Source organism: Buteo buteo, chromosome 5 (assembly GCF_964188355.1).
Source record: "Buteo buteo chromosome 5, bButBut1.hap1.1, whole genome shotgun sequence".
In the NCBI taxonomy this organism is placed as follows: Eukaryota; Metazoa; Chordata; class Aves; order Accipitriformes; family Accipitridae; genus Buteo; species Buteo buteo.
The window spans coordinates 7598501-7623696 of record NC_134175.1 but is presented as its reverse complement, the minus strand read 5'-3'; the positions used below and the strand labels follow the sequence as shown (position 1 = coordinate 7623696).

The following is a 25196-nucleotide window of genomic DNA, read 5'->3' as shown; positions in this document are numbered from 1 at the left end:
CTCTGACCGCAGGGGTAGGTGCCAGGGGCACAAAAGAGACACACACAACGGCTCCAGTTTGTGCTGGAGTCAGTGCCCTTTGCTCTGGTCTCCCCCCAACAGAAATTGCAGCCATTTGTTTGGAGAAAAAAACCCTTTCGGCAGCTGGCTAATTAAAAAAACCACATCAGTCCCTGCCAAGTACCCTGAGGTACTGGCCCTGAAGCGCGGAGGTGGTAGCATGGGATACCAAACAGCACTTAAATATTCAGAAGTGTCTTCTGAACTAGAGGGGATGAAGCAGGACTGGCTGGGTTCTCTGACACGTTGCCTCCCACTAGCCAAAGGGCAAGTTGCCGTGGGTCCATCTGGGGTTGCCCCTGCAAAGGCAGGGTCTTTGGCTGCACCGAGGCCAGCCCAAATAACCCCAGAGCGGAGGAGCAAGACTCCTGGCTGTCCTGGCGTGAGTGCAGCCATTTCCCTTGGCTTCTGCTCACACCCTCCATCCCTGGCTGCAGACTGCTGGAAAATCAGCCAGCAAGTCCTTTCCGTGCCTCTGGCTGCTTTCTGAGCAGGCAACTGTGGGCTGTTGCATGCAGGGTTTGTTGCTTTTTATTTGGATTTGCAAAATTTTGCTTTTTCTCAGCTGGCACGGAGGATAGAGCCTGGTGCTCGGTGCTGCCGGCTGGGCTTAGCTGCAGACCTGCTGGCCTGTGGGTCGCTGCCCGCCGGCCAGGCGAATGGGGGGGTCTCCCGTGTTGGCAGAGGTGGCAGGCGCAGGGGAGGCAGAGCACGGTGCTGGCTGTTTCTTTAAGGCAGTAAAGGGAACTCTCTGGCTGCCACTTTGTGGAGTTTAGACCAGATCCCTGTTTTCATTAGCATTTCATTTCATCTCCTCCTCTCCCCCCCTCCAGCCCCACCTCCTCCGAATCGGCATTTCTGCGTCCTTTTCTGTGCATCACAGATCGGCAGGTAAAAGTCTGGCTGGCACCTGCACGCACACACACGCTCACGCTCACACACACCCCCCCTTGCACGCTGGACGCACCTCTGCTGGGGGAGAGACACCTTCCCACGCTCCTGCGTGTTGCATCTTCCTCCTCATGGGCGAGCTTGGCTGGGAGCATCCCTGTACTCGCCTCAGGGCTGCTCTGCCTCTCCCTGCTGTCTCTGGCTGCAGCAGCAGCACAAGTCAGGCACCGAGCTGCTCGGTGGAGCCCCGCTGCCCCAGGGAACAGAGCTCTGCAGGTAGCCAAGCCTGGCTGGAGGGCTGAGAGCTAAGCCTCGGAGCTCCAGAGCATCCCCAGCATCTGAAACGTCCTGGGATCCAGAGCATCCCCAGCATCCGAAGTATCCTGGGGTCCAGAGCATCCCAGCATCTAGAGCATCCAGAGCATCCTGGGGTCCAGATTATTCCCTGGTCCAGCACATCCAGAGCATCAGAGCATCCAGAGCATCCTGCCATCCAGAGCACCCCTGGCATCTCGAGCACCCCAGCATCCAGAGCATCCCAAGCCTCCCTGGTGTCCCGAGCATCCCCAGCATCCAGAAGCAGTGTCCAGGGACATCCCAGCACCAGAGGATTTGCAGGGATGAGGAAATGCCTGGCTGTGAGTAACGGGGAGGGGAACCTTGCTACAGCTGATCGGCTCCTGGGAATGTCACTCTGCCCTGATTGCCAGTGAAGAGAGGGAGTGGGGGAAGAAAGGGAGAGGAGGAGGAGAGGAGAAAGGAGGACGGACACAGACCGGGGAGAGAGAGATGGTACTTCTTCCCCTGGAGCTGGCTCCGGCGATGATCACCTAGCACAGGTCACGGCCAGAGAAGGTCCCCCCAGCTCCAGAGCCAGCCCTGCCGCCTGGCTCCTCATGGAGGGCGATTTGGGGGCCCCCAATGCCAGTGTGCTGGGCGAGCGCTCGCTGCTGGTGGGGAGCAGCTGGGTGGCCGCCTTCCTCTGCTTCATCATCCTGCTGACCACGGCAGGGAACTTCCTCCTCATCCTCCTCATCGTCACCCAGCGCTCCCTCCGCAACACCTCCAACTATTTCCTGGTGTCCCTCTTCATGTCCGACCTGATGGTGGGGCTGGTGGTCATGCCCCCAGCCATGCTCAACCAGCTCTACGGCCGCTGGGTGCTGCGGGGTGACTTCTGCTCCCTCTGGTACTCCTTCGACGTCATGTGCTGCAGCGCTTCCATCCTCAACCTCTGCGTCATCAGCTTGGACCGCTACCTGCTCATCATCTCCCCCCTCAAATACAAGCTGCGAATGACCTCCTGCAGAGCCCTCTGGCTCATCCTGGCCACCTGGACCTTGGCTGCGCTGGCCTCCTTCCTGCCCATCAAGATGGGCTGGCACGAGCTGGAGTTCGAGGTCCGGTCCCCGAACGTCACCTCCCAGGGGGACGAGGACCAGTGCCGGCTGCTGGTCAGCTTGCCCTACGCCTTGGTGGCCTCCTGCCTGACTTTCTTCCTTCCATCTGCCGCCATCTCCTTCACCTACTGCCGCATCCTCCTGGCAGCCCGCAAGCAAGCGGTGCAGGTGGCTTCCCTCGCCTCCAACGTGGCCACCGCCACCACCGACGAGACCGTGCCCCAGGTAAGGTGGCCACAGGGACGTTGCTCCTTGCAGACCCCCGTGATTTGGGTGCCCGGGGTGTTTCTGCCTTCCAGATGGCCTCGGGGCCGCAGCCGGCAAAGGGCTTTGGCAACCAAACTGCACGGAGGGAGATTTTGGGCAACATCCCCCTCCCCGATGTCCCCCGAGGTGGCCCATGTCTTGTCCCACCAATGGTGCGCTTCTAAGCTGCTCAGGAGCACAGAAACAGCATGAGCAGAAGCAGAGAAATACATTAAGATACAGGTGAAAACGCTCAGCAGCGCAAAATAAATGCAGTTTCGACCTCCTCTTGGCTAGCATTATCCCAAAGGGTTTTAATCTTATCTGACTTTCCACTCGTAAATCTTGGCCATGGTGGGTGTGAGACATATGGGGGAGAAGGAGTTTAAATAATAGCAAATACCAAATTCTGGAGAGCACCTTATTTTGAACAGCCAGCTTCTATTTTTGTTACCTGGTCTATAATGGGAACTGCAAAATACCTCCTTACTCGATTGCTGGTTAAACCTCTGTGTGTGTTTTTTATAAGCAAAACGTGGCTGCACTTGTTTGCATTTCTCTGGGAGAAGGTAATTGCCACTAAATCTAACAGCTTTAATTCCCTATAATAGGCTTTATTGACCTCGTATCCTACGGGGAAAAAGACAAACTTAATTGCCTTTAAATACCTTCATTTAGTTTGTTGTTCTTTCTCTGTTAAGAAAGGAGCCAGGACTCTCTGACCTGGGCAGCTGTCCCACACGTGATAAGATGTACCAGACTTTCAAAAGGAAAATGAGAATCAAAGAATAAACAGACAATATCATAAAATGTTTATTTTCTCCCCGGATGCCAGGTTTTTGGACTCTACAAACACAACCTGCCACAGCCCTATGGCCCCAGTGCTGCCCCACTCAGGGGACCAGGGGATGCTCAGGTGCTTTGCTCGGCCATGGGAAACCAGCATCCACTCCCCGTATTTCAGCAGAGGCAAGTGTCCCAGCAGATTTCTAGGAGCCCCAAATCAGCTCAGGCAGAGGGCGAGCTGAAAAGAAGGTGTCGGTCAGGGAACCCTCGAGTTTCATCTTTTTAACTGGATTTTTGTTCTTTTTTTGGACAGGAAGCTGCGTGGCAACAGGGCCTCGTTTAATTACGGCGGAGGGCTGAGATAATAACTTAATTTTAGATTGCAAGAGTGGATAGAGGACTGAGTTAGTTATGGTGTTTGAAGGCTGAAATGTTTGACGTCCTGCTTTTAAAAATATAGTTTGCTGCTCTAATCAGCAGCTAGAGCTGCCTCTTTAGGGCATGCTTTATCCTCACCAAAACATTGACCGAGCTGAATTTTTCTATAAAAGAACCAGCCTAATGATAAAACCCCTATTTTACAGTAAAAAAAAAAAAATACTCTCATCGTTGAGGGTTTCTATTGCTTCCTCTTCCTGATTTATGGTTCAGGGACTGCGGTGCGTGCCATCCTCCTGCCCCTTGCAAGAAGGGAAACAACAGCAGGGTTTTTTTTGCAGGATTTGCAGCACCAAACACCACTTTTCTTGGGTGGGAGGCTGGTGCCGGCGCTGGCGGCTCCGACCGAGGGAGAAGCACTCACTCACCGCTCCATCTCCCACTGCAGGTTCCCTGCGCCCCGAGCCAGCCCGCGGCCAGCAGCGAGAGCAGAAGGTTTGCCAGCAAGCACAGCAAGAAGGCGCTGAAGGCCAGCCTGACGCTGGGCATCCTCCTGGGCATGTTCTTCGTGGCTTGGCTCCCCTTCTTCGTCACCAACGTGACACAGGTAAGCACGTGTGGGGTTTTTTATGTTGAGTTTTCTAAAGCTTTTCACTTTGAATCCAGCTGGGTTGGATCTCAGATACCTGCAGGTCTTGCTGGAAAGCCTCTGGGACCAAAGATGCAATTTCCCCAGGGAGCAACAGCAAGGAAAAACCCTTCAAAGGATTTTTGGAGGGTTCCTTCGAAAGGGAAACGTTGGCATGCCTGGGAAACTGCTCTGGATCAGGGCCGAGGTGGGAGATGCTGCTAATCCTTGCGGTGTCCCCCCGCCAGGCAGTCTGCAGCTGCGTCCCGGCCAGCTTCTTCGACGTGCTCACCTGGCTCGGGTACTGCAACAGCACCATGAACCCCATCATCTACCCGCTCTTCATGAGGGACTTCAAGAGGGCCATGGGCAAATACCTGCCCTGCTGCCGGCGTTCGGGGGAGCCCCGTCCCAGCGCCATCTCCCTCTCCATGAGGAACTCCAACAGCGGACCCCGTGCCGCCACGTCCCTCAAGAACGTCCTCACCTTGCAGGCTGAGACCGACTCGGTTGACTCCGGGGTGCTGGGGAACGAACCCAGCCTGCTGCCGGCTGGCGACGGTCCCACGGTTCTCCCGGCCCCCAGCGCCCGCTTGGTCAACCTTTTTGACATGGAGCACTCGGACGCGGAGCTGCAGCCCAAGCAGCTCGGCACCCCCGTGGCCTGAGCGAGGGTGTCCCAACGGGGGGTTATGGACCCCCAGCCCAATGCAAACTGTCCGGAGGGCCAATTTGCTGCAAGACATCTCCCTGCCCACGCACTGCTGTTCGATACCCTCTTCAAACGCAACGTGCGTCTCCTTGGAGAAGACGTCGTCACCGAGCACTCCCGCGGGTAGGTTTAAACAGCGCAAAGCCACGTTTTACTGCTGAATTCATCTGCCTTGTTTCTCTCTCTTTCCATCCCTCCTTTGCTCACCGTCACCAATCCCTCACCCTTCTCCAAGAGCTGCTTCTCGTGGCCTTTTCATCTCCGGTTAGTCTGAACCTGGGACTCCAGACCCTTCTGCCAGCCTATGTCTCCCTAAACTTAAACCAGGGCTTGGTTTTCAGCTTCCACTCACGCAGCTCGGCAGATCACCTCTATCTCACCAAGTGCACCGAGAGGACCAGTCGAAACCACATCCCGTGACTCACAGACAAGAGGTTTGGGGCTGCTTCAGTCCACAGAACATCACGTCTTCTTGGAGTTTAATTTCCTTGCCTGATTTGGATTGTATCTGTCTCAGTTTCCTGCGAAAGCAGTGAGTTGCAACACAGTGAAACCATTGTGTTTAATCATGAACAGCCTGCGCTACGGGGGATTAAATTTGATGCAAAACGTTCAACGCTGCTTTTTGGATATTCAGCAAGGGTGTGGGTGTTCGACTTGTTTGTGGCTCTATGGGTATCCTGACAGTAGTAAGTAAGGAGATAAGCTTCCCTTTAGATTTCATCCTACAGGTTCCTATTTTTGGCATATGACCATCATACTTTGCTCTGACAATCCATCAATTTTTAGATGATGCAAATAGAAAATATACTATTTTTTCCCCTTCAAAGAAGAATCTAAATGAATATTGCCTTTTAAATGACAATGCCAGCCCCCCGCCTTCCCCCCAGCCATAAGCAGAGAGAATAGTGAGTAATTTGGTAAGCGGGCACTTAAAAAAAAATAAAACAACAAATGCTTTTAGCAAATTCTTCCTCAAGTGCCTTTCAGATGCAGAGATGGGTTGGTAGTTGGTTGCTGTCCCCTCCCTGGACTCGTACCCTCCAAGCCTTGCTGCCTGTTTCTGAGCTCACACTAGTGAGTCTGACTGTGCTCCTGAAGCTCACGATTATACAAACGAGTACAAAGTATCCGTAGGATATGGGATGCTGGAAGGAGCAGCCACATGCCAAGCAAGTCTCATTGGGTTTCTTTCCACGTTGCCCACATACGTTCCAGAACTGAACAACAAGTGTTTTTATGACTAACTTGTCATTTATTTGGTACAAATCCCCTTGCAACCGACGGCTGGCCCAGCGATCAATGATAAATGGCCGTGACAAACGGAGGACTGAGCATAGGTTCCAATATCAAACTGTTTAATACATTTTTGCCACATATCTGTGGACAGATAGCTTGGGTTTGGTATCGAGCACAAAGATAAATATGTACATCCTTCCACAAATGGCTTTATATAAAACCATACTTTGACTACAACTCCAGTTAAAAAGGAGTAGAAAAATACACGATGAACTCTGAAAGTCCGTTAGGTAACCAAATCAGCAGACACAGGCTTCAGGAGATGAACAGAGAGAGACCGCTTCTTCAAGCCAAATGTTCAAAAGCAATAACACGTTACTCTCTCATTGAGCTAATTCTTGGTAAGAAGGTGTTTGCTTGTGGACAAATCCTCTGATGCGGTGGAGAACTCGTATCCCTTTCCTGCAGCCAACGGCATCAACACCGACCGGCAAAACAGGCCCGTCACTGTGGGATCCCATAGCCTGTCCTGGAGACGTCTCCCGTCGCTCGGCAGCGAGGCACCGCTTGAGAATCAGAGCGGAGCAGGTCTGAGCCTCCCTCAGCGGCAGGACTTGGGGAGAGGAAAAGCCGGGCACCGTACCCAAAGCTGCCGTGCATTGCCAGGTTACACTGCCACCCCCAGAAACAGCCACATTTTTGACTTCGTGAGACGTCAGCTGCAGGTAAGGTTTTAGAAAGCTGGGGAAAGAAAGGAGAGGTGGTTATTAAACTAGCTGCTGGAACGGGGAGGGAGGAGGAGGACTCCGTGTGAACCAAAATCGGAAGCTGCAGTTGCGGTATTTCCCCTCTCGTGAGTCAATGAGACCTTCCAGATCTGGATGTGGGAAGGTATTTATACCATCCGGCACTTGTTTTAAAACAGAAGAAACACAGAGGTGTTCTCAGAAGGGGGTTTATCCTCCTGCTAGATGCGTTTTCTTGGGCTTAGCAGCAAAATAGGCCAGAAAAGGACCTTTTATGGAAAACGTGGATCAGTCCCATACGGTTTTGGAAGACTCTGCATAGCAGGGGATGTAAAGCACGGTCCCTCCCTCCAGTTTGAGACTGGGGGAGAAGAGAGTGGATGCCAATTTGCTTTTATGGAAGGAGGTAGAAATCAAACAGACTGATGTTTATCCTATGCCAAGTATTGGTTTTATTCTAAGCCAATTAATAATATGTCTAGAGGGGGCTTTTAAGGCTGGAGATGTGTGTGGGACACAAAACGAAAGTCTCTGTGGGTTGCTGGCTTGCAAAGCCTGGAAGGAAGTTTCACAAAGTAATAAATCATAAAAAGCCCACTCTGTTTCTTCTGCTGTCTTTCACCTAGGGACTCAAAGCATGTTTCTAATAGTAATGAGGCCTCGAACACTCATCGCCCTCAGCTTGCAGATAGGGAAATGGTCTTGTTGATCGGGAAGTGCCCAAGCCCTGGCAGCAAACCTGCAGCAGACTGGGGAAAGAAGCCAGGTAGCCTGAGCCTTTCGCCTCCCCAGTTAGCAGAGCTGAAGCGCGAACGCTGAGACATACATAGCCGGGCAGCCAGAGCCTGCAACATACCTGCTCACGTGAAAACCAAAAATCAAATTGACCACTGGTGGAAAAAGGTTTTTAATTTCCTAGTGCCAAGCCCCTCTCCACGATATGCTTAAAAATACCCACAAAGCCACCTGCTTTCCCAAGAGTTACATAGCAGAGACACAGTCCCTAATGGTGACAGCTGCTCCCCTCAAGAATAAACCCCGTTTCTGCAAGGAGGGAAGTGCCACCGCTTCTGGAGGAGCAATGCTGATTCAGGCAGGAATCAGCCCTTTCTTGTCCGTGGGAGATGCCGTGGGCTGCTGTTCCGAAAGCTTTGATCCAGTGACATGCCAGTGCCATGCTCCAGGCTCACAGGATGCTCTGAAAACTGCAGCTACAGCTCTGCTGGCTCTACCAGTACTCCTTTGGGAATCCCAGTGCAACGGACGGTGCTTTGAAAGCAGTTTTACTGCTGGCTGAGCATCTCTGCCCAACATGAAGAGCTCTAATTTGTTCCTTCACCTGCTGCCTGTTTCTTGCTGTCCCTGCTGTTTGAACAGTCCGGGTAGGGGAGTGAGGTTTCTCCCAAGAGATAGCTGGGGGAATCATGGTGGTGAGCATGGCCGGCTGGGAGAGCTTCACTGTCAGCTGCGTCTTCCTCTTGCACGGTATTTTCCTCTTTCTGAGTCTCACTGCCTGCTGCCCGCTGCGATTTCTTGGCTAGAGGGGAGAAAAGACTGCCGCTGCCCTTCTCTTCCAGCTGACACTCCCTGGTTTTAATGCCCACAGCTTTTAGGATTGTGTCCATTTGCTTCATGTAGTCCAGGTGGCCATTTACCTGCAAGCAACAACGAGAGTCCTGTTAGAAGGGAAGCTGTGGGGAACCCAGCTCAGTCAAGTCCTTCATTTCAAAAGCCACCGCTGCCGTGAGACTTGGGTTTAGCTCTGAAAGGCTGGAAGAATGAGGTCTGAAAAAAGCAGTTGTCCACTAAATAACCTGAACTGGCTGCACCCTTCTTGGCACACGCTGCTGCCAGATTACTTTTCCTCTAAGACGTGTATGTTTAAATGCTTGGAAATTGCTGAGTTACAAAACCCCTGATTCTGGGTGCCACAAGGGTAAGAGAGGAGGTGATCTGCCATGGTGAGGGACACCCAGGTAGGAGACAAGTTGTCTTAGCTCAACTCCGTGTTCTCTCCTAAATCACGTGTCCTCCCTGTGCCTTAGCTGCCTTGTAAAAGCAAATATTATCTTATTTAAATTAGGATATAGTCATTAAACCTCACAACAACTACCAAGTGTGTTAAGGTTCTTGGCTGGAAGGTGCACTGATCTGTTCCACACCATATAAAACTGGGAGCCTGAGAGTTATGGGTTCATAAACCAAATTAAAGTCAACAATACGTGCAAAACCCCACACATTTTCATTGTAAGGTGATTTCTATGATAAGATAAACCCTTCTGAGATGGATATTGGAATGCACCCTTCCAGTCAGGGCACAGGAGGGAGAGAAAACCTCCTCTGCAGGTTATTATTGTCATATGCTGAAGGCTACCTGGCTGGAAAGGCAGAAACTGCCTTCTCTCTTTCAGGTGTCCTGTGCAAGCCAAGCATTTGAAGTAATGATAGCCAAGATCCTCCTAGAGACCAGCCTTCAGATCTCCTTTGCTGTTGTACTCACAGCCAAAATGGGAGGAAGCCCTTGTGAGCGCAAGGTGGATTTATAGTGGGTTTTTCTGTGGAGAGGAAAAGTGCTGTCAGGCTGAATTGAGGCTATTTCCATGGTACACTCACCAGCTGGCCTGTAGATTTCAGCAAAGATTAAGGGGTATGATTTGCATCCCAAGATATTTTAGCATCTTTGATAAATTCAATTTCTAACAGTTAAAATCCCTCCTGACCCAGCCAGAAAGCTGTCTCAGGCAACACTGCCTCATATTTTCCCAAATCTTGCTAGGAATACCCGACACCACAGTCCCAGGTTTCCTGCTTCCCAGCCACGTGTACAAGTGCTCCAGGAAGGGGCTGTCTGCTCGTACAAGACGGTAAGAGCTCTTTGCAGAGGTCTGCAGAGAAACCCAGCCGTGGACGCTCTGCTCACCTCCCTGCCAGCTCAGTCTGGGAGGCTGGCTGATGCCTGAGCAGTCCTTCCTTGCTATGCCAGCAATCAGGGTTACCAGCACACCTCTACCCAAACCTAAAGCAAACCTCCTTTCCTGCACAGGCAAAATTCAAACCTCCTAGCTGTTTGCGTGAAGCAGCTTTTGAGTGGTAACATTTGGATGCACTTAGGACTTGGAGCAAAATGAAGGATTTAATCAGCACGTTAGTAATGCAATATGTGACTTTAATCAGTCCAGATGGCTCAACAGGCTCTTGATGTTTTCAACAGATTAGTTAATTAAAATAACCATTGAAGGACTAACGGACTGGCTGTTAAGATGTGTACATTGTTCTCTGAAAAAGTATGAACCTTTTACTACTCAGTAGGGGGGCTTGGGGCTAAAGAAAGGAATGAGCACAGCGTGGGACAAGGTGGAGAGAAACAAGAAGGAAATGGACCTGCTGGGAGGAGTTGCTGAAGTCTCTTGGTTTGCTGTATTCTGAAACCTCTACAGTCATCACAATCTACCTGCCCTGGTCAGCGCTTGGGGATTTCTCAGCCTGTTATGTTACCTAGTCGTTAGTCAGAGAGAACAAATTTCCTCTGTCACCCTAAGGACAAGAGTTTCATAACTCCTCAGTATCCAGCACCTTCCACTAGAACAATGGGGAATTCCTCTTCCCTGAGCACCACCATCACCGAGAGACACTAGGTATGAGCAATTCTGAAGAGCTGAGCCTTTTCTCATGCAGCTAAAAGAGAAGCTGAGACCTCCTGAAAGTCTGTCCCATACTGCAGGTCTGCTAATACCTCTAAATCTCTTCAAAGGAAACTCACTTCTGTTTCCAGGATAGCCCCGGAGAGGATTCCATAAAGCCAGACCAATGCAAGCCCTGAGAAGCATAAGAGGAGGTGGGACTCTTCCTCTGCTATACTGTGACATTAAGTACTAAGCCATCAGCAAAAGAACAGCGAACAAATTGCCTTGCCACTTGAAAGCTATGAAGCCATCCTGGTGGAAAAATTCAGTGATTCCATCTCTCAAAAAGCCTGTTTTCATCTGCTGAATTCTTCTGCTGGGTTGGCTGTGCTGGAGAAGAGATGGGAACATCTATAACATTGTAAAGGACACTAAAAACTTTAAAGGGAAATAAACAATAGTTTGAATATTTGTCAGAACAAAGTGCAGGATGAATATCAGAATAAAAGGAATAGAAAATTGTTCTTGTAACCAAAGCAAATAATATTTATGCTTGTTATAAGGAAATGAAAGCAGTGGGGTAGGTTTATCAGTGTGCTTAGGTGACTTCTTCCCTGTTATATCTGATTTTATGGTTCCTTTGACTCATTGGAAAACACAAGCCAACTGCCTGTATCACTAATGCTGCTGCAGGACTACAGCACCACACCGAAAGATCTCCAAAGGACTACAGATGATAGCGTTGCTCAGGTGGATCAATCAGTCAGCTGAAAGGAGCTGTAAGTTCAGTAAGTTCAGAAAGGTTTTCAAGTTCAAATCCACCCAAAAGTATAAAAAATGTCATTAAGCATAATCAGCTGCATCTATTAAATTCAAATGGAAGTCTTTTTATTTGGTACAATAAATGCCTCTGGTTACGGTGTCATAAAAACACAGTTCAATTTACGGGAGCTTTGAAAACAAATAATGCCACCCCTGGGCCTGCAACCAACCCACTGGTGGCCACTGTGCCAAGGCGAGCTGTGAGCTCTGCAGCACAGATGCTGCTCTCCGTATTAACGATAGCAGTTCTAGATAGAGAGAGACAGGGGACAGAGATCAGCGTGTCTGAGAAGAGATGGTAATGGAATCAATCTGCAGTTACCGTGCAGCTCTCTCCGTTAGCAGTAAGCCGGTGCCATCTCCACGGCTCCACTCAATTGCCTTTGTGGTTGGTTTTCCCCAGCATTGTGAAAGAACAGATAAAGCACCAACCCAGGATGCATCCAGCTCCTTAGGACAGAGGAAGAACCAGGACTTCTCTCAGGTTTTGAGCTATAGGAACGCAGAGTGTACCCCATAGCCCAGGGGGGATGCTTGGGGAGCCTGCCAAGTGGTGGACGGAGAAGGGACCTGGGAGAAAGGAGATACTATGTACGATCCTGACTCTGCCATGGACTCGCATGAGCAAAGCTCTTACTCCATCACAACACTGGGCATCACAATGACATTACTCCATTTGATATGGCAGAAGTCTTTGCTTGCTCCAGAGCCAACTGTTTTAAGATCCTGTCTGGTTTCCTTCAAAAAGACCTCCTCCACCGATTCCAAGAAGCCAATGCAAAGAGCACACTGGCTCCAAAGCCTGGCCCAGATCGCAAAACTGTTTGCTTTGCAGGGCTGTGTAATTTGCAAGAGCTCAGCTGAAAGTCCCTTGGCCTCTCTGCTACCTGCAGGGAGAGATAAAGGACAGAGCTGCTGGGCTGTGCCTTCCTCCCGTTCTCCTTCACTGAACGTCCTATGGATTCACAGAGAATTACCGAGGAGCACGGGAGGCATGCAGCATGAGCAGAGGATGCACAGTTACCCTCTGCAACTCACAGGAGCACAGGCCATTAATACGGCTGAGAATTTCACCTCTTGGATTTGTTTTGAGCCCATCACATCCAAAGAGCAACTCTACCATGCAGGAGAAAGATACCCTCAAATTAAAACGTCTCTCCAGAGCTTTGTTATTTCAGCAGGAGCAGTAATGACAACCTTGGAGGGCATCACAGTTGCAGGATTCCCTTTTGACAAATACTGTCTGCTTTAATAGAAAATGGTATTTTGTGGGGGGTGAAAAGAGTTAATAGGGTGAGCTGCAGTTTCTGAAGCTCAGATAATAATCACACCTCACTTTTCAGCAGCCCTTTCTTCCCGCTGGTGTGTCAGACACTTTGTGTACACACATAATGAAATGCAAACTGCCTCTGGGTGGCATATCTCAATAGAGCCAGCTCAGCAACTTCTGTTATTGCCAGTTCAGCTCTTGGGTTTACTCTCCGTTTCCAAAAGTGGCCGTGAATTTGTCGTTCAGGAAGAGAACCGGAGTGCAACCCCATGCTCTGAAATAAACTGCCAGCCAGTTTCGGGGTAGCCCTGGTAATGAAGGGAAGAAACTCAAATGTCACTATTGCTTTCCAAAAAATCCTCAGTTCTGGATACTCTCTCCAAACCCATGCAGCCCTCCTCTTCCAGATGGTAGCAAAGACTGATTGATTATAGGACTCCCAAGCTATGCCAGATTATCACTCAAAATGCAGTCATCTCTGCCAAGCTGGCAGGCTCCTCTGGTCAGAGTTATTCCCACATGTCAGCCTAAACCTTAATTCAGAGTGCTGGGTATGTCTTGCATGATAGAGAGCATTCAGCCTGGCAGAAAATGTCCTATCTGTTTTCCACAGTTTTCTGGAAGCTTAGAGCAAAGACCTGACACTGCCCAGGCAGGGGGATACGGTTGGACCTGGCAAAGGCCAGTGGCAGAGCAGATTCCTGTCATGAGAACCAGAAGAACATTAAACAAACCTTGAAAGACGCTGTGGCTGAATGAAATTAAAATAGAAATAAAATTCTTCTGTTTGGGTTCTTAGAAAACAATGTCTTCCAAAAGTGAGGACAGTGAACACGTCCACTAATTCAGAAGCTGTAATTTAAATGGATTTATTAAAAAATGTGAATTTGGCACCTGTGGCAAGGCCTCCGTTGCACTATACATATATCCTGAGCATCAGCGGCCATGGCTTCCAGCAGAGGAGAAGCTAATAAAAATATATTTGAGGAAAATTTTATAGAGCTGAATTTATTTTGAAAATACTGTCAATGTCATTTGCATTATTCCTCTTTAATGTTTCTATTTCTGCTCTGAAAACTGATGGAATAAAGGTTGGAGCATGATTCAGCTGAAGCTAATAAGCTTTGCTTCTAAATCATCCCTTCGCACAATTACAATTCTCGTGCATAAAATAAGTCATTCAATTCTTATTTTTCTTCTCGTTTAAAAACTAACTTGACCAGTAAAAGTTCTCCTTTAATTACAGCGATATTTCTTGAGCAAGATTAATTTTTACATGCAGTCATCTTCCAGCTATAACTTCATGATAAGTCATTGTCACCTCTGGGATGATAATTGAGGGACATTACCCTCAGACAGCACTCGGGCCAATTTCACACCAATGCAATAACTTTTTCCAAGGACTTCTTCCATCAAACTTTGATATGTTTTGTGGGAACATGTCGATGTTGAAAATTCTGAGTAAATACTGGGGTTTTTGCTGGATTCATCCACTGCTGAAAAACTCTGCCAGCTTTACTCTCAATTTACCTTCACCAATTCCAAGAGGACTGTATGATGGAAAGGAGTAAAATACAGAATATAACAAGAAAACAGAGGAAGTAAATGGAGGAAATCAGTTTTGGAAGCCTGAAGCCCTAAGGAGGTGAGATGGAGAGCAGCTGTACATCAGTGATGACGGACAGGACAAAGTTAGGATGAGGGAGCTTCATAAATTCTGAATTAATAAGAGAGCCCTCGAAGGAGTTTCAAGGGAAAGGAGCCTTCACAAATGTCCTTCTGCTGACAGGTAATGCACTCCGCACACCAAGGCAGCCAGCTGAAGGCAACAGCTGCTTCCGTGAATTTTTCAACTGTTTGCAGAGCTGCTGTTGACTATTTCTTTGCTGATGCTCTCACTGATGACTGCCAGAAGTGGAACTGGTTCTTTTCTTTTTAGCTATTAGGTTGGTGTCTGAACACTCAAGAGTCTTTCCAGCTATATCAAAGTTGCAAAACATGCCACTCACTTTTAAGGTGGCTGTAATCAAATACTTATTTTTCAGTGCTAAACCAAGTGGAAATTATTTAAATTGGATGGTATAAAGAATGTTTTAAAAGGCCCAGCATAAACTGTGCATGTAATTGTCACTGGGGAATAATTTAAACATAATCTCTTGGGCCTCGGAGGAAGGGAGATCCCCAAAAATAAAGACTGGATTGATATATCAAACTGGACTGTTCCTGAAAATAGCAGGTATCTGACATGATAAACTACAGCAGCCGACTAGTGACCCAAAATATCTGCTATATTGATCAAGTCAGGATTATGGAGAATTTTTCAAGAGTCCAGATGAAAACACTGAGATGAGATTCAGTCTCCGTAATCAGGATGGTATAATAGGACCTGCGGCAGAGGATGACTCCTCTGTAACACCAAAAGGGACTGATCACCCTTCCTCTCCCCATCTTGCTCTGGGAATACACAAGATTTGGCAGCTGAAACGTTACCATCTTTGCGGCTTTCAAACCAGCTTCTCACCTCAACTCCACGAAACAAGATCACTTTTGGTTAACTAAGGGAATTTTTGCCATCTTTGGGGACAATGACCTGTTCTCATCTTACTCATCCCTTAATCTCCTTTATGAGTTGATGGTAATAATGTCTGGGCAAGAAGTCCTGGGCATTTGGGAAATTTCAACAGCTATGGAGTAGTGCAATCTCTCTCCTTAGCAATGCCATCTCCTACAAATCCATCACACCAGGATCTGCAGCAAGTTTAAGACCTTACCTTACCCTGGTGTCACGGGGGCAGCAGGCAGTGGTAAGCTTCATGGTATTTCAGCTACATTCAGCTAATATCAATAATACATGCTGTTGTAATTGCAAGATCTCAAACACATTAGCTGAAACTGTGCTACGGGAGAAAATCTCACGTACACAATGTGTCAGCTAAATCAGCCTTCCCCTTGATTAACGCTTTTAATTGGATGTTGCAACTGAATTTTCTTTCCATGTCAGCTGAAGAGGTGAGAAACAAAGATCAAAACTGAACACAAAAAATTATACAGAATTAGCATTTGTGTTCCAACAAAAGACAGGAAATAGAAAGCTAAATTCTCTATCCTTAATTCACCTTACTGTGCTTTGTGTAGCCACTCTTGCAGAATCAAACATTATTAACACTACTCAGGGAGGACTCCCACTGCTTCTGCTGGCAGTTTTGCTCAAGTAAGGTCTGCATGATCGGGATAGCTGCTTGCAAAGTCAACAGCTACAAACCCGTTCACTGCAAACCTGTCAAGAATGGAGTCTGCACCGTCTGGCTTTGCAAGAACAGTCCTATTTTCAAATGCAAGGTGCTCTGATGTGTAAAGTGTAAGAGAAAAATCTATAAAAGGTGGCAAGTGATGCAAATTGTTACGCTCCATGGGAGAAAGATGTAATGGTATCAAAACTTTGCTGCTTACTCAAGTGGAATAGCAAATTTCCTATGTTGAATTGTATTAGATGTAAACATAAACTACCTGTGAATCTTTCTAAAATGTGGCACTTGGTAATCTCAGCTTTTCTGAAGGAAGGGCGCAGTCCCAGAAATTCAGTTTTGCCCAGGCTAGTTGGTATGTCCAAACACTGCATGCACTCGAACAGATGTTGTGGAAACCCACCGTGAAACAATGCACACATGTTCCAGGCACAATGGATGAAAAGGGAAAATTACTTCTATAAATCTGCAGGAAGGCCACACTGTTACAGCACCACGCTGCTTCTGAGTGGCAGCGTGTATGCGAATTTTGGCACCAGCCTTACAAAATAAAGGCTCAAGGAGCACTATAAAATGGTTCTCTGCCTTTTAGAAGCAGCTAAATATCCCCAGCCTCCCAAAGAGTACATCAAAATGGAGCAATACATCTGTGTTGAAGCAAGGAGGGACACCAGCCTTTGAGTTTTTGTCTGCCACTAAGCAAAAACAAACTGCAAGTTATTAATGGCTCCATTTGCACTTTTTTGGAAAAGCTTTTTCAGTTTCTTCTTCTGTTCTAAGATACTGACATTGCCAGCACCATCCGCTTGCATCTCAAAGGGAAAAATGGATTTAATATGTATTTAATGTGTGATTCTCAGAGCTCCCAAATCAATAGCAAGAAGGATCATAGAAAACTAAGCCACTGACGACTCCACGGTTGTAGGGACATATGAAGAGGAAGAAATCATCCCTGTGACCTTATAGCCTAGCAGACAAATAGACTTGTTTTCACAGAGACTTGCATGTCCCCCAGGTGTGAGAGAAGGGTCTCCAGGCTCTTTCGAGCCGCTGCCTGAAGCTGAGTTCTGCTCCTAGCTCTTGCTGTTCTGATCCTGTTAATGCCTGTCACCATGGGAGGTGGCACTGCTCGTTTGAAACAAGTGAAACAAAGGTGTAATGAGACACAGGCAACCTTTTGCCTTTTGAACTCCCTGGGGTTCTTAATTAATTCACATCTTGTAATCACAATTAATTCTTTGCTGCAAGTCTTGGGAATACAGAGGAAAAACCCACAGTTTAATGCATTTTGGGAAAAAAACCTGACTCTCAGAAGTGCCAAATCAGTTGAATTTCACAAAATTCAGACTTTTCATCTGCTTATGGTATTTATGTACACTGTGTACCTGCCTGGCTGAAGGCCAGACTGCCTTGAATCTGTTTGCCTTCCCTCATAATGGGAATACTATGCCCCTCTTCTGAGAGAGCTTTTGGAAAGACAAATCAGTTATTCTTGGGTTTTAATCATTGTCATAAAGAAAGCTCTCCCACTGCTCAGTTACAGCAGCAAAGAAAAGCAGAGGTAAAAAGCTTTTGAGGTATCTCGGAGGGAAAAAGCAAAGGTGTGTTGATGTGCGATACAGATCATTCTAAAAAGAAGCTCTGTTGTTTTGCCTTCCATTGTGCAGACATGCTGCAGGAGAAGAACATGGCTGTGAAATGCATCAGCATGTTTTCTCTACTTACCATTGCAATGACTGCTCAAGAGATTAAAAAGTACCTTGTATCTTTAGTCTGTGGGCTGTACAGAACATGGCTCTGGCACTCCCCATGTTTGCATAAGGAGGGGTTTACTCTCAGTTGGTGTTGCTGCATGTTGTGTTTACAGGAATTTGTGAGCGCCAGCAGCAGGTAGGCATCTGCCATCTGGACAACGTGTTGATGAAGAATAAGAAAAGGAGAATTTAGCTGCCATCGAAAGCATGGGAAAGGAAGGCATTTTAAAGTCAATGCAAAACTTAATCATAGCCTAAAGCTCTTTCAGACAATTTTCACATTGGACTAATGAGAGAACAGTACTGCCTTCTGCAATAATTGTCACGATCTGTCCATGCTCTCTACTAGACTTCCAGCCAGGCATTCCTACTGTCCCCAAGCTTGCAAGTTCATCCCTGGTTTCTGCTGCAGTAAAACTGCCCAGAGAAACTTAAGCACCTGTTCTTGACTTGTGAGCCTCGATGAAAATGCTCTGCCTACATTCTGACTCTGAGCATTTCTGCAATATTCAAATGTTAATGCAAAATGTAATCTACAATATCCCATTTGAACAAACTGCAATCAATCTAATACACTACAGCTCAATTACTTCCTTGGTCTCTGTAACAGGTGCTGTCAAATAAATCTACTGAATAAATCAGTCCCATTGTAACCATTAGGAAGGCTTTTATAACTGCATTTGCTGAGTGGGAGGACATTTTTCTCTCAGTTTTTTTACTGACAGTCAGATAAAAAACATACTAATCAAGAGAGACATGCAATAAATGCCTTGGAGGTGAATTCCTGTTTATACTGAGGTCTCTTAGTCCTCCACTCATTTGAGGATTCTGATGCTACCTCAGCAAAGAGAACCAAGCCCTTTGGATCCAGTTCAGTTTTCATCATGGATGGGCTGGGAGGTGGCTAAAATACTGAGGCTGCCTGCATAATATTTTCACGCTGAGTACCTTTGCATCATATATGCTTTATTCTTCTATCACAACTTGTGCTTTCTTATTCCTGGCAGTAGGCTCATGGGACCTCCAGCAAGAGCATCTGCAGGGATGGAGCTGGTCCCCATTATAGAAAATATAGTACTGTATTTGCAGCAAAATCCATCTTTTCTTTCTTGCCGCTTTAAAAAATATTGTCCCTGAATATTTCCCTCCCCATTCTTGCTCCTTTTACTTTTAAAATGTTCATCAGAATGCACTGTATTTCTTTTCATAAAGCTCCATGGTCTGGAAAATGGATCAAGAGAACGACACCTCCTTAATATAGGTTTTTTCCCCCTGTGGGGGTTGTTCTTTTTTCCCCAAATGCTTTGCAGTAAGATTAAGCAAGTGAAAGTGTCAGCTCTTTCTGAAACGAGAACAGCGCTGGGATTGTCTGTTGGCATCAGGCAGCACAGATACAGATGCACAACAATAGAAGATTAGCAGATAGCAGCTCTGCAACCATTATTCATTTAGCTGAAATGTAAATACTGCTCCTCTGGGGGAAAAATGGAGAGGCTGCTGTGAGCCAGGCAGGATAAAGCCTGCAGGACTCCAGGGGGTTTCAAAGTTCAGGAAGCAGAAGGTCAACAGAAAGAGGGTCTCTGAAGAGAAGTCAAAAAGAGGAGAGTAAAGACGGACTGAACTAACAGGAAAAGTCACCCCAGTGCCAACACTGCTTGACATCTTTGGCCATTTTTCTTTTCATGCCAGTACAGATGTCATTGCTCGCAAGCAACTAATGGCAACTCTGGGGACGGTGAAAAAATGGATGCGGGAGCATGTGAAAATGCTAACCAAGACAACCCAGTAAGATGCAAGATACAAGAACAGCTACAGTGCTGGACCGTGTTTAAAAGCCTCTACTACACCACTTCCTTCTGGGAAGCCTATATTTTGTTCTGCAAAGTCTCTATTTTATCTGTACAGCATTAAGCGCTGTGTTTTTTGGCAAGGGCTGTACATAGCTCAGTTATAATGAATGAAATGAGCTGGTAACAGCTGGGTATTTATAGGCCTAGCGGGCTTGTGCTCCAAAAAATCTGAAAGCACTTAAAAGTGCCTTTGGCTCCAGAGCAACATTGACGGTCCCTACCCGCTCGTGGGGACAGTGGGGAGGAGCCAAGGCAGCAACAATGACCACGGAAGTATCCTAAGCTTTGTGCTGAGCATCTTCCAGTCCAGTTTGCAGAGAGTGAAAAATGAGTTAAAACATTAAGATATGGAAAAACAAGATTGCATGTCCAAGATTACTGTGAATATGAATACACAAGCTAAGTTCTGCATGATTTTCTGTGGAAGAGCTCACTCATGAGTAAAGACAAGGTAATGACATCATTAGTTTGCTTAAGGTAATTGAGTTGAATATTGCTAGACATATAATACAGTGGCTTATCATTAATGACACCAGACAGCTTTGAGGAAACTAAATGTCTGCCAGATATAGAGGTGAATCTCTTCCTGCTTCCTGGAGACCTACACTCCAAAAAGGCAGCAGCCCAGGTCTGGACCTAGCAAACCAGCCATTGGTATCACGGAGCTTCTGTAATTACAAACTGGTTCCTGCACCATGGCGTCAATGCAGCCCAGGGGACCAAGGTACAAGGCCTATGAACTTGCCCTTGTATGAACCAGAACAGTGTCGAAGGCTCCACCAAGATAAGATTGCAGGTTGTATCTGCTCCACAGTCATGTGTTTGAGCTTTGGGTTTCCCAGCTGCTGATCCTACCTACCTGCTGATCCGGGGCTTGCAAAACAGCAAGTTCTTTCTTGGAGAATAATGGCATTTTCTGTCTCCAGTATGAGAAGTTTCAGAACCAAAATACCCGAAACATATCCAACAAGAGAGGCAAATTCTCATTGTTTTGCTCAATACTGAGTGCTGGCTGGGCCAGCAAAATCTATAGGGAAGTCTGAGGTGAGATTTATCTCAAAGAAAGGAAAGAGGGACAATGTACATAGAGATGCTCTCTTCAGTATTCTGTCTTCCCCTAATCAATGAGTGTCAGGCTGGGCCAGCAAAATCTATAGGGAAGTCTGAGGTGAGATTTATCTCAAAGAAAGGAAAGAGGGACAATGTACATAGAGATGCTCTCTTCAGTATTCTGTCTTCCCCTAATCAATGAGTGTCAGGTTACAATGCTGCAAGAAAAGGACACATGGAAAAAACTGAGAATATAAGAAGTATTACTTACGACAGATGAAAGGTCCATGTTTACCATCCTCCTGTCATCCAAGTCGACTGGCTGGAGCCCTGCAACGTTGATCTGGACAGAAGAGGTTCTGTATACAAACCCCAGCAGCCAGTCACCCCTAGGAGCAGAGCAGAAGAAGAGCGTGAATAAATCCTGTTGCCAAACCGATGCAATAAGTGACTACTCAGACCACGAGGAGAGTAGAAGTGCTGGGAAGCACAGTGATGTCTGGACCAAGACCTGCTGCGGCTTTGTCTGATGTAGGAATCACAGCAGTTGCTGAATTCAGGGCAGGTTCCTGGGACACAGTAGCATAAGTCTGAATTTAATCCTGATTCATGGTTGTAGTCTCATTACATGCAGTAGGTTTAAAAATCTGACCCTTCTATTTATTTATGTATTTGCTCAGAGACTGCAACACATTCACATGTTTAATCTTTTAAATGTACAAATAGGTAGAAGTTCTCCAGCCTGCAGACAGCTGTAAATGTGATGAGGCCTACAATACCAATGTTGCTGACATAAAGATCAACTGTGAAGCTCCCCAGAGTGCTCCTGATTTATAGGTACTGTATAAATACATGGTTTCAAAGACAGAACTAGGAAGAGTTTGTTCCCACTGTAAAGTATTGCCGTAAGTCACTGAGACAGTTTCAGGGTAGCCTATAGCATGATGAGAGAAGGCGATGCGTCCTTTGGAAATACATAACCTCTTCTCCTGTGCTGAGCAACAGCATAAAATCTGGGCACCTAAACGCCACTACACTCTGTAGAGTAGATTTAAGTTGGATGTGAGTGGTATTTGTACTCTGTGATGGCAGCAGGTGAAATGCACCTGCACGGGTGGCCATTTCTGGCTGCTCCTGTCCACTCCAAAATGGCCCATGCTAGAAGTTGTAAGTCTACACAGAGCTCTGCAAAATCTTTGCAACGCATCCACGCTACTTAGGCATGGGTTCTTTCCAAAGCTGAGCAAGTCTAACTAATTTGGCTAAGGTTTCCCAGTAGGAATTTGTAACCCTGCTGTGAAATTGGATGGGACAGCTCTGACAGCTGGCTTTCACTCTCCATGTCCTTTCAGACTTCAAAGCTAAAGGAGACAAGCTACACTGGACTGAAGCTCAACAAATTGGGCCCAAATCTGATCTTGCAGGAATTCTATTCAACGTAATTCATCTGACCTAAACAGAGTTACTCCTAAAGTGACAGAATGAGGCCACAATTTGTGTAAGTGAGAGACCAGAGAAATCAGAATCAGGTGAGGTCTTACCATGAAATGTTTGTGTCAACCTTCTCTCATATCTAATATCCTCACATAAATTTTCCATATCTCTCAGTTACCCCCTCTAGCTGCTCATGCTAGCTGCCCTCATGCTAACTGAATAACCCTCAAATTCACCATCTGAGGGCAAAATAGAGAACCAGCATAGTGGAATATTTCCTGACAGTCTCCTCACCTGCTGCTTCTTATTTGTGAGCAATAAGCTACAATTTCTACATCATTTTTCATTCAACATTCAAGACATGAGCTTGCCAAAGCAGAGACTAACCAACTTACTGCACACACAGTGGTACAAACACACATACTGTTTTATTCCAACAGCACATGCAGGCTTTGAAACTATAAGAAGATCCTTTTTTGTGTGTGTGTGTGTTATAGGAAATGAATACACTGAGCTTTTTGCAGTGAAATTGATTTTTGTGTAACACAGGGAGGAACAATATTTGCCAGGGCAAATTCAGTTATATGCAACAATTGCTATCATTTATGGCTTCTTGGAAGAACACAGAAGCACTCCCAAGGAGGCAGCAATTGCTTTTTCCTTATGTCACATGAAGAAATACTGTAACTGGTGTGCACATCCAGCATCCATAAAACCTCCTGTGATCCAAAAAGGACAAAAGCAACAATTTTCAGCCTGACAGATGGGATTAATAATTTACTGTTTTAATCTTGAATGCTTTTAATTCTTTCATTTAGTTCTTCTTTGTAAATTAATATACTATGTTAGATGCATGGTAATGCAATACTTCCTCATCTTATACATATATATGTAGGCATACGTATGCATGTGTGTATGGAAAGTACCGACAGCATTTTCAACTGTCCTTGACCTGCGGGCTTATGGCTTTAGAAGCTGTCTTGACTTGCAGTTACATGTTCTTTGCTAATCTTCTTGCCTGGTTATTTCTCAATTTATTTTCCCATGATCTTAGTCTTCCCTGCCTCATTCCTTCATTTTAATTTCCCCTCTTCTAATTGTACTGGTAAGCAGTGTTCTTGTCACAATTATCTTCCAATACACAGTCATTAGATTTGATACTGTCACTTGAATTCTTAATAGCTTTTATAAGATTGACTTCAGCTGTTTTGTGCCTCTGATCTCCCTCTTCTCACCCAGCAGCTCTCACAACTCTGCACAGCATTTGGCTGTGCAGTTTTAAAAGGCTGATACTTGGTTTCGAGATAACCTATCTATTCTTTCACATCCTTAGTAAATTTGCTACAGCTATTCCAGCTATACCTCCTTTGTAAGTAAAATGTCTTGTTCATGTGGACTATCTTGACCAGAAACTGACTCCAGACATAAAAAATCTTCAATTTGCTGGAGCTCCTTCCCTTCCATTGCAATTTTCAGATCTTGTTCCCCACAAGCAGCCCCTAGTGAATTGTATCTCAAAGCTTTTATAGATTTTAATTCACATTCTTTAATTGTCAGTGAACTTAATGGCCGTATTTATAGTCCTTTACATAAAGCTGAGACTTAAAGGGCCCTTAGAATATGTCAAATTACGGACACAAACACACTGACCCAGCTTTAAGCTGCCAGGGTGATGTAACACTGCCACTGGATGAACAGGACCTACATTTTGAGCGCCTCAGGCTCCCAGCGTAACTATGCATCGCAAACAGCCAGGAGCCAGAGACAGAACAGCCTGCAAGTGTCTCCTGAAGACTGTCATCTCCAATTAATCTGAGGGAGAGACCTCCAGAAGGAAGAGGCTCTGGCACTGCTGTCTCTGGTGCTACTGAATCAACGTACTCACCAGCTGAACAATTATTCACTTACAAAATGTTTAAAAGGGATAAATGTACAAAATCATTTCAAAGTGATGCTAGGATAATGAAGCAGGGAACTGAGCATGTACAGACCTGCAATAACCATTTATGATCCTGCCCGACACCACTTTTGTGATAGCTTTCCAGTACTTGGCTTCACCTTCCACTGGAGCTCCCAGTAAGACCACATCTTCAATGATCCCTTGAGAATCTATTCAGGTGAAAGCAGAACAGCTTAGATTTAGAAGACACATCAGAAAATATATCTTTGCATATACATGAAGAAGGGGTACATTCAGATGTGCACTACAGAAAAATAATCATTTCTTTGATTTAAATTTTAAAGACAAAAATGATGAAAAGGAGGATCTTAAACATCATTTTGAGTAAATGTTAAGTGTCTGCAGTTCCAGATGGAGTCAGTAAACATGAAAATTAGAGATCCTGAGAGAGTGAAAGGAACTACGCTGAAGGCAAGAGGGAGAAGTGGCCTGGCCTCTGTCCGGAAAGATGCAGTTCAAGCAGCAAACCTGTGGAAAGTTCTTTCCACAGACCTATTGATCTGGGTGTGCACGGAGCTGAACTATTACACTTTGAAACAGGTGAAGGGCACTGACATTCCATATAGTGAGTAAATGCTGTCATATAGTAAGCACAATAAAACTCTTCTGGAGTTCATGAAAAATATGACCTGTACACGCAACAGAAACCCCCAAATTCTTAACATGGATTGGGAACTAGCAACAATGAAGTCATTTACCAACATGAAGTGGTAAACCATCAACTGGTTTGATTTTCTTGAAGGGTACTTTAACCTGAATGCCCAGGGCACAATTTGCTGAAAAGGAATGTTGACTTCTAAGTGTAACAAATCTTCCTCTCTTATCAGACAGCTGCAGCTGGGGAACAGTAGAAATAATGACTGAATGAGAAATACTGGGCAGCTCTGCTACTTTCCTAAACTCCTAAACAATATATTAATATCTATTCATAAATCTCCTTTGTAAAGAGAGATCAAGCACCTGATGACATAGCAGTGAAATGAAATTCACAGCAGTCTTGGGAGACTCCTGGACATAGCATGCCAAAGCCATACTCTCCACGTGTGGGAGACCAGCGTTCACAAGATGTGAGCTAAACCATTCTCAGGCTGGTGTTTGTGGT

General features: G+C 46.3%; 2 protein-coding genes across 5 annotated transcripts in view; one reads left to right on the top strand and one right to left on the bottom strand.

Annotated features, from left to right (window-relative positions):
• Positions 1-1847: 1847 nt before the first annotated feature.
• Positions 1848-5161, top strand: HTR6 (5-hydroxytryptamine receptor 6). Its single transcript, XM_075027510.1, has 3 exons — positions 1848-2576; positions 4210-4368; positions 4638-5161. The coding sequence occupies exons 1-3, from the start codon at positions 1848-1850 to the stop codon at positions 5055-5057; spliced, it is 1308 nt and encodes a 435-aa protein (XP_074883611.1). The 3' UTR covers positions 5058-5161.
• Positions 5162-7977: 2816 nt separating this feature from the next.
• Positions 7978-25196, bottom strand: part of TMCO4 (transmembrane and coiled-coil domains 4) — a 40859-nt gene continuing 23640 nt past the window's right edge. For all 4 annotated transcript variants that reach the window (XM_075027505.1, XM_075027508.1, XM_075027507.1 and 1 more), the window contains exons 12-14: positions 24126-24243; positions 20972-21089; positions 7978-8741 (exon numbers count right to left, since the gene is read on the bottom strand). In XM_075027505.1, the coding sequence (XP_074883606.1) occupies positions 8409-8741; positions 20972-21089; positions 24126-24243 (569 nt within the window). In that variant the 3' untranslated portion in view covers positions 7978-8408. The remainder of the gene's footprint in view (positions 8742-20971; positions 21090-24125; positions 24244-25196) is intronic.